Source organism: Ixodes scapularis, unplaced genomic scaffold (genome assembly GCF_016920785.2).
Source record: "Ixodes scapularis isolate PalLabHiFi unplaced genomic scaffold, ASM1692078v2 PGA_scaffold0__279_contigs__length_252992795, whole genome shotgun sequence".
NCBI lineage: Eukaryota > Metazoa > Arthropoda > Arachnida > Ixodida > Ixodidae > Ixodes > Ixodes scapularis.
This window is the reverse complement of record NW_024609835.1, coordinates 25,814,186-25,823,202: the sequence shown is the minus strand read 5'-3', so window position 1 is coordinate 25,823,202 and position 9,017 is coordinate 25,814,186. Positions and strand designations below refer to the sequence as shown.

The window sequence follows — 9,017 nt, the reverse complement described above, 5'->3', positions numbered from 1 at the left end:
TCTTGAAAGATGCATACAAATGCATGCTGGTATACTGTTGCATTCCCAATATCCAGCGCTCCCTTTCGACAGCCTTTATCTGCGTTCGCACTTTACGCACCCAATCTTTTTCAGCTTGAGGCTCATCACTCATGCAAAAGGCTCCAAACTTTGTGCCGAGGCGGGTGACACGATTCCTCCACATTCCTCCACTGAAATAAGAAGGTAGCGCCATCTATCAATAAGAGCGTCAAACACACACCGCACCTCGACTTGGTCGTCTGCGTCGCCGCCCGCCGTTGACCCAGGCAAGTTTCTTGGCCTTATTTTTTACAGAAAGAGAACTACGCTTTATAATTTTACAAGAAAAAACCGACCTGTGAAATACACCTTTGACGAAAAGTTTAGATTGCTACAACAGGCGTCGATTTTTGCGGTTCATTTTAGATCGAGCCTGGTGACTTGAGCCACCCTAAATATACCATATCTTGTAGCTAAATAGGCGAAAAAATGTCGCGTCATATGCTATAAACCATCTGACACTAAACTTATTCACAGTCTCCAGACGATTAATGACACCAGCTTCGATTAAAAAAGTGTACAAAAAAGCTGACATATATGTATAAAAGTCTTATTCAAAACAGCGAAAGCTTTACTTTTTCAGTAGGTATGAAACAATATAAAAAAAAGGGGGTAGGGGGCGGTGGTGGCGCTTGTACATGTAATAACTAGTTATTCGTCCTTGCCATATGTAAGTAGGCCGCGCAGGATGCTTTCGCATTTATCACAGACCAGCTTTCAGGCGGATCTTCATTTCTTTGATTCCTGGGCCTTTACTGGAACAGTAGGGCGTCTTGGAAATACTTTCTTCCTTCACGCACGCACGCACGCACGCACGCACACATACACACACCAATCAACTCAGTACGTAAGAACACAAACAATAAAAAAAGTGTTTCGCACTCAAAATCGACAGACCTCGCAATGAAAATAATGTCGTCGAATCGTGAGCCGAAGACTGCCGGTTTGTGGACATCGAAATTCTGAACCATTCGTTGCTCTAGTAAAGGTGCAGTCGGAGATGTCTCAGTAGGGAAATTGCAATTTTCGAACAACGGTATGGTGTTTTCGTTGAGATGTGCTCTTCGCCGTGCGAGGCGCAGTCCGTTCAAAACGAGTCGCTATTTACCAAGCGTCGTTTCGTAGCTTGAGAACAATACCCGCTATTATGACACGTCAACAGAACACTCTTCAGTGCTTCACAGAAACGGGAATTTGTGCTACGCCCGTAACAGGTCCATGGCGACTCCGTTCCTTCTGTCAGTGTCTTCAGACGAAACCGAGGAAGTTGTATTGCCAAAGATTCGTTCGATATCTTCTAAACTTCTGCCTTTTGTTTCAGGCACGAAAAACAGGACGACAAAGAAGCAGGCGGCGACAACGACGGCGAACATCCAGTACGTGCCGTCCGTGCCCATAAGCTGCTGCATATCATGGTACTCCTTGACGACCAGAAAGCCACAACCGAAGCAGAAGGCTGTGCAGATGCCCGTGGCAAAGCCTTTGACCCTCAGGGGCAACATCTCTCCCAGTAGCACCCATGGGAGGGGACCCAGTCCAGAGGAGTAACCCACGAAGTACACGCTGAGTGCGGCCAGTGGCAGCCAGCCATAGGATTCGAGGAACGAATCACCTTGAACCTTCTTGAAATGAAAGCACAGTCCGAGGAGGGTGAGGCTCAAGCTTGCGACGGCGGACGAAAACAGCAGCAGGACCTTTCTTCCCAGACGGTCTGTCAAAAGAGTGGCCACGAACAGGACGGCCACCTGTATGGCGCCGATAATGATGGTGCAGTCTTCGGGGGAGATGGACGTCCCGGCGGCCGCGAATATGTCGTTCGCGAAGAAGAGGATGATGCAAACCGCCGAAAACTGTTGCATGAACATGGGAAGCAGGGTGCAGAGGAAGGGCTTGTAGACGTGCGGCAGCGTGAGGTCGCACAATGAGAAGGCTTCGACGTTGTTGCTGATGCTTGCCTCCAGAGTCTCCAGCTCTTTCTCGATCCCTGTGCCCAGGTAGAACTGTAGGGCCTCCGTGGCCGCCTTGCGGCGCCCTTTCTGCAACAGCCAGCGCGGCGATTCTTTGGACCAGGGCAGCGTGGCAGCCATGGCGATGCTCGGTGCGAGGCTGCAGATGGCCAGCCACTTGTAGTCGAGCCATTTGCCCAAGACGAAGGTGATGAGGATTCCAACGGTGAGGACCATGTTGCCTCCCGTATTGAGCAAACCGCGCACGTTGGCGGGGCAGATCTCTGAGATGAAGACGGGCACGGCCAAGGCCACCATGCCCATGCCGACACCGGTCAGGAATCGGCCCACAAAGAGCAGGATGGTAGTTGGTCCGAATATGATGAAGAGATAGCCTGCCGTGAACCAGACCGTCGAGAACAGCAGCGTACCCCTGCGCCCCAGCCAGTTGAGAAGCTGTCCTGCAAATGTCAATAATAAAAAAAAGAATGTTGTTTTACGTAGCTATACGGTCTGCCATATCGGTGTTGATAAGAAATTGTATGATTTGTTTAGTACGCAAGTTTTCCGACAACGGTCGAAGGGTGCGTCAAGACAAAACTGCGCCATACTGACAAACATGCGATTTGTATTTTGCAGGCGCTGTTTATGACGCATCCCATGCGATGGCTATAGAGATTCCCAGCTTGTGGAAGAGGAACTTTAATGTATAAATACAGATAGATATGTAAAATACTTTTTTCCGTAACAATCCTTCTTTATTTTCTTTTATTAAAAAAAAGAAGCTTTTTTTCGTTTAACGATGAAGTCTTTAATCCTGAGTTGACGCATAAGCTTTTGCATTAGCTTTTTGGCTTTTTGGGCCTCTACACCGGGGCGCTAGACGAGCTATAATTCTAACAAATATTGCTCATAAAGTATCCAGTTGTTTTGACTGAATAAAACAAATTTTATTTCTATACTTTTTGTAGATCATACGCTTTTCCTCATTTATCAACGTTGGTTGCCCCGTGTCATTCTTATGTCTGTTGATTGTGGACGTCTTTTAAATTTATTCGGGCTGTTATAAAGTATAGTTGAATAAAAATACAGAAAGTAACGCATTCTGGTGAAGCGTCGCAATAATTAAGGCCCGCGCAATCTTACGGTTACATCACGAGACGAAGATTGGCACTACGAGTCCTTTCTCTGCTTACGCTGTCGCCCTTCAAAGTATCTTCCACGCCCTCTTCCAGGCGGCAACACAAGGGACTCGAACGGACAAATTTCGTTTCGCCTCTCTCGAGGCCCGTGACAGCGTCTTTAATTGGAGTTCAGTCGAAGGAGAAAGTACAGAGGCAGAAACAATCTCAGAGCCGGGCGACCACACACCTTCCCTTTCTTTAAGTGGAATGAACGCCCTGGCCCGTTTTTTGCAATTACTACATCTCCCGCCTTTGAGAGTGTACGTTCAATTTTCGGGCACAACGCCTCCAGCCTTTCCCTGTCCGCCCGCTCGGCAAAGACGGCTCGACTATTTTGGGAAGCGAGGAGTTACACTCGGAATTGGTGTGTCATCCGCAGGCCGATCCGCTTCTACCGCACGGCCCCTTCTTTGCAAGAAGATTTCATCATACTGTCTTTTCGAAGTGTGTCTCTTTCCTCTTAGACGTCTGTCATTACGAATTGCGGACTCGGACTTGGCACCGTTTTGTTTGGTTTTCTTTCTTCCGGGGTGAAGTAAGGTAGAACGACCTCTTTGAAAAGGTTCTACACCAGGCTACAGAGGTAGTGCGAACGCGACGTCGACGTTCTTTTTCCGCTTTTTCACTCGATCAAGAATTTTGAGAACACTTAATTTATTTAGCCTCTGAAGTGTGCGCCTATAGGGTGAGCAGTTTACACCACACTGGCACGCTCTCAGAAGTTCCTGCATAAATTTTTGCTGTCATCCGCGTCGCGTGTGTGTCAGACGTGCGCAAGCTCTGTAAATGTTTTTACTCTAAACGCTGGTTCGCACATACATCGGAACGCAAGATCAACACTATTCGCAACTCCAACGTCCAGTCGATGGCGGGGCTGTAGTTCCGAAATGACGGAAGAAACGGGGATAGGGTTTCTCCGGGATTTTCCGTGCGCCTGCTCGCTGACGTTGATCAGTGTGCTGAAATTAATTCATTAGGCTACAAATACGAAGCAGTCAAGACAAGAGCACATCACATGGTGACGGAGGTGTTGACGTGCGTTAAGAAAATGAGCGTGTTGATTTTTAGAAGTTGCGAAGCGGAAACAATGCAATTCGCATTTTAACGCACTTGCGAAAAAAATCGGCGCCACAGCCAACGAAGCGAGTGCGATCGCAATGTTTGGCTTCACATGCTCCAACAACCGCGCAATTTCTGTCAGCGCGGCCGGCTCTTCTACCTAAGGTTAGTTGCAGCGGACGCGGACGCGACGCGTTTGACTGCATAAAACACAACAAAAACTTCTTAATAAACAGAAATGTTTTACGAATACAATATGTAACTAGAAATTTCTAATAATTAAGCATGAAACCAAAAGCTTTTAGGTGACTAAATTTATTTTCGAATACGCAGCTGTCGGGGATGAGAGCTGGCTATTAACGACTGAAAGCTTTTCGGACTGCGTGGTGTGTAGGCTCACTAGTGGTTGACGAGAAAGCGATCGCAACGACTTTGCGACAAAATACCAACTTTGTTGAAACAAGTCGTAGAGCCGCTGCGACAGTGTGAGTGCGGCCCATTTTAGATCATACTTCTCTTCATCGATTTTTACGGCCCATTTTAGATCCAGCTCGGTATTTGAAACTTCTTATGTATCGACGAAAAAAAAATAGGAAATAGAAATAGAAAAATAGAAATAGCAAGAAATAGAAGTAGAAAATAGAAAGTAAAAAAGGAACGAGCGACATCAACAACAATCACGGCGTCGTCGTGGTGTCCTCACTTCGTGAACCTATTTGTTTTTATTTAATGTTTTAGTTTTATATAAATCATTAAAAACATGTTTTTTGTTGTCCTCACAATGTCTAGGTGTTCTACTGTAACAATGCTTTTCCTCTGAGGTGGGCCGTATAGACTCGTACCCCAGCGAAATAGGGCTTGTTGGCAGCTATAAGATCGTGGTGCTGGGAGAGGTTCGCACCGTCTGGGTGTGACGACTTTGGTCCATTCGCGAATTGGAATTCAAATTCCTCATACCGTAGAATTGCGACTCGAAAGCCAGCAAGTGCAACATACATGTACCCAAAGACCGCGGTCGAACGGATTGGACATGCCTTGCGAGGCTACCGTGGGCACGGCCATTAGGCACGGTAACTCTCCTTGCGCGCGCTGAAGGATGTGCTTCAAATGTGCAGCGTGAGCTTTCCGTAGACCAGCCGCTTCGTACAGTAAAGCGTGTTTCACATGCAGCGATTTTGGCTTTAAAGCGGCGCGATTCCTGCCGTCGCGGCGCTCGTGCCGCAGAATTGCTGGTGCTGGCCAGAGCGCCGCGACGGCAGAAATCGCGCCGCTCTAGGGCCAAAACCGCTGCATGTGAACTAGGCTTAACGGTATGCTAAAGGCCCATTCACACTGCGACGCCGAAACGTTTTCCTACGTTACGTTTTAGCTTATAAGTCACCGAGACATCCGTGCTTCGAATGTTGAGTGCGAAGCTAGTCTTTGAGTTGCTTGGCACACTTTATACGAGGCACGGATGTCCCGGGGACTCTTGACGTAAGCATTTAGGGAAGTTGCCGTAACGTATAGAAAATGCATGCAAACGGTCCTGTGCGAACGGGCTCTTTACTATTTTCTAGCCACTGAATCTTGAACCTAGTCGCGTACACTGGTGTACATCCCCTGATAGGCAGAAACACTTCGTATGGAAAAAAAAGAGAGGAAAAAAAAAAAGAGAGGTGGATTGTTTACCTCCAAGGAGACCCCCGAAGACTGCACCTAGGGTGACCAATGAGCCGAACCATCCTGTGTCATTCTCGGTGAAGTGGATGTTCTTGCGTATGTCCGGCAGGGCAGGCGACGAATAGGTGCACGTGATGCCGAACGACATCGACGCCATGTACGCCGCCACCACGGTCAGATAGAGGCGCCGCCTGGCGCCAGCGGTGTCCCCCGACGTGTGGAATACGGGGAACTGGGCAGTGGGTACTGTTACGGGAGAAACGAAAGATTCTTGGTTACCGGTCTGCATAGACCAAAGTCTGCTGGAGCACGCTGAACCTCTTTATTGCAAGGTCGCTTTATCGATCCGCATATCGATGGCTGGTTAGAAAAAGTGTGTACCGTCATGCGAGTTTGCGAATGCGATGACCATATATCATGAACGTCTCGAATTGAAACCGTTGTGGTTTTGTTTTGAACGCTTGACTTGGACACCTGTGCTGACCGTGCCTCGGCTACCGAACGGAGCAAGAAAGTGCAGCGATCGGACTCCGACCTCTCAGCTCCAAGTCGTCAGGGTGGCGTGGGAATGGGAAACGTGTACACGCCCAACAACAGAAACGAGAATAAGATTCGGTCACGCAACGCACAGTAGAAGACGCAATCTAACCCCTCCGGCTTTAACAATAACTTGAGTTGTAGTTACTTTTCAAATGAAGTTGTCACGTGAAACTAAACATACAGAAACGGCGGTCGTAGATTTAGTTACTACGATGTCCGACCGAACTTCTTTCTCGTCACCACTCTGCCGAAAAATGTTGACGGCAGCCAGATTATGTTAAAGTCCCTTGGTGAACGCTTTGCTTAGTGTCGAAAGGGATCGACGTCCAGACGCGCTTTCCCAATGGTCCGTGCTCGCCTTCCTTTTCCGGTTAAAAAGAATTTGGCGGTTCTGACTGGATCTCACTTTCTATAGTAACGGTTTGGTACCTTGAAGTTGGAAAGCCTACCCGCATTCAGCGTTGTTCTATCTGAATTGCCCCTTGGCATGACCCGCCGGAGCAACTCGGATGATTTTGAACACAGTAGCTTGGTGGACGAGTTAGGAAGAAAATGGCGGACCGGGCGCTAGTACGTGACAGGGGCGAGGGGAGGGGGCTGGTGGAGGAGGACTTGGTGCTACCTTGCATAGCGTTCACCTTGGGACGTTCGGTTATTTTAAAGTAGTGAATCCTGAGAAAAAAGTGCGAAGCTCCCCGTTGAGTTTCCATTTTTTTGTGCATGGAATGAACCGTTTCCTCTCGACCTCTCCATTCTTGGTGAGTCGATATAAATTCGCTTGATGGGTTGCATTATAAAGACAATTATTGTATAGTGCAGAAATGTTTCTAACCGCACACCGCCGAAACAAGCGCGATTTGCAGCAGCGCCACTGCAAACGGCGTCCTTGCTGGTGGCATTGCAAAATAGTTTTGTCGTCTTTAAATACGCAAAAGAATAATATTATTGTAAGAGATATGATAAAATAAGCATGATTGATAATTTGATTGTATACACAGTGCCAAGGGCGCTTATTTTGGCGAGGAACACTTTCAGTACGATGAAGCTACATAGCGATCTTGGTGCGGCTGGTTATGGACGACCCTTTAGAAACTTCGAAGATTTGAAAAACCCGAAATGGCGAGGCAGCAGAGACTGATCAACCAATAACCATTCGAGGTTTTGGTTTTGCATGTTAGTATAGGTTTGTCCAACTAGCAGGCAACGGCGCTACTTTCATCAGGATTCATCGACTTAGTGTGTGTGAGACCGACCTTGGTGCGTTTGACGTATCGTGTGTACAACGTCGCGAGGACTGTTGGTGCCAGTATTTGATCAGCTGCAGCCTACTATTTGATAGGTCTTCGACTTCACCAGAATTGTATTAATTTATTTATTTGGAATATTGATGGTCCTTTTAGACTGTCAAAAATGTGGTTTTATAACAAAGCAATAGAAAGAGAAAGAGGGAGAGATAAAGGAAGAAAAAGAACAAGAACCGTACAGCATCCAATCACCGGAAGTACAATCATATGCTCACGAATTATTCTGCTGTACACTCCGCTCTTCACAGACAATATTCGTGCATTTGCGCTAAATTTAGCGGGAAAATACACAAACGATTTCCCCCTAAAATTAGCGGGTTCGTTTTTCTCGCTAAATTTATGGATGAAGTTTACCCACTAAATTATTTATCCACTTTACCCAGTTAACCTCCCTGTTTTTCCTTTTTTTGACTCTCTCTCTCTACGCCGTAAAATAGAGAAATTTGTCCGCTAAAAATTGAAGAAAAACGCCTAAAAATTTAGCGGAAAATGTTTTTCGCTAAACTAAGCGGGAAAAGTTTTCCCCGCAACTTTTGCGCAGGGCCACGTCCTTACACAATACAGAACACGCACCCGGAGTTCTGCTGAGAAACCAATCAAATAACGGGTGTTTCTATAGAACAAGTGACACCTAACGACAACATGGCGAATTGACGTGGTACAAGCAGGGCATACGGAGCTTTCCATCTCAGTAGTTGCCTAAAGATTGTACAGAGGGCGTTCACGCACTGGTCGTCATTAGGTTGCTTCAATTTGGTTGGTTTCATTTTCAACGTGCACGCGGCTGTTTTGCTGTTTTATGTGGTCTTCGCTTAATATTGTAATACGAATCTGTCCCCTGTATCGTGGGGACCCAATCAAACAGTAATGCTGAGCCGCTTTGAGAGTGGTTTCGAGCCTAAATGCTGACATATTTACAAACATGACGAAAGAACTTAACTGATACACGATGATGACCTTCGTCTACGGCTGCACCCGACGACACTAGTTTCCAGAAAAATAAACTAACGAAGGCACTAATCCCTGAATGTATAGTGAAGAAACAGGGCGACATTCTAACTAACAATGTGCTGAATCGTGAAGACAAATGAACTCGAATGGACAGCAACTCTTTGTGAACTTCGGAGACTGGAAAGCTCTCTTATAATGATAAAACAATCTATAAAAGGAAGTGATATTTTCTCAGTCTGCGTTCTTTAAAGAAACTATCTGCTCGATAAATGTTTCTTTAGTCTGGCCTAGACAGAGCAGGACAGTATTTA

The 9,017-nt window shown here is 46.7% G+C and overlaps 1 protein-coding gene across 1 annotated transcript in view; it reads right to left on the bottom strand.

Moving 5' to 3' along the window:
* Positions 1 to 596: 596 nt before the first annotated feature.
* The window catches only part of LOC8030823 (facilitated trehalose transporter Tret1), a 72,902-nt gene continuing 64,481 nt past the window's right edge, over positions 597 to 9,017 (bottom strand). Inside the window, 3 exon segments of the mRNA XM_042290579.1 lie at positions 597 to 1,379; positions 1,382 to 2,467; positions 5,921 to 6,157. Coding sequence (XP_042146513.1) covers positions 1,309 to 1,379; positions 1,382 to 2,467; positions 5,921 to 6,157 — 1,394 coding nt within the window. The 3' untranslated portion in view covers positions 597 to 1,308.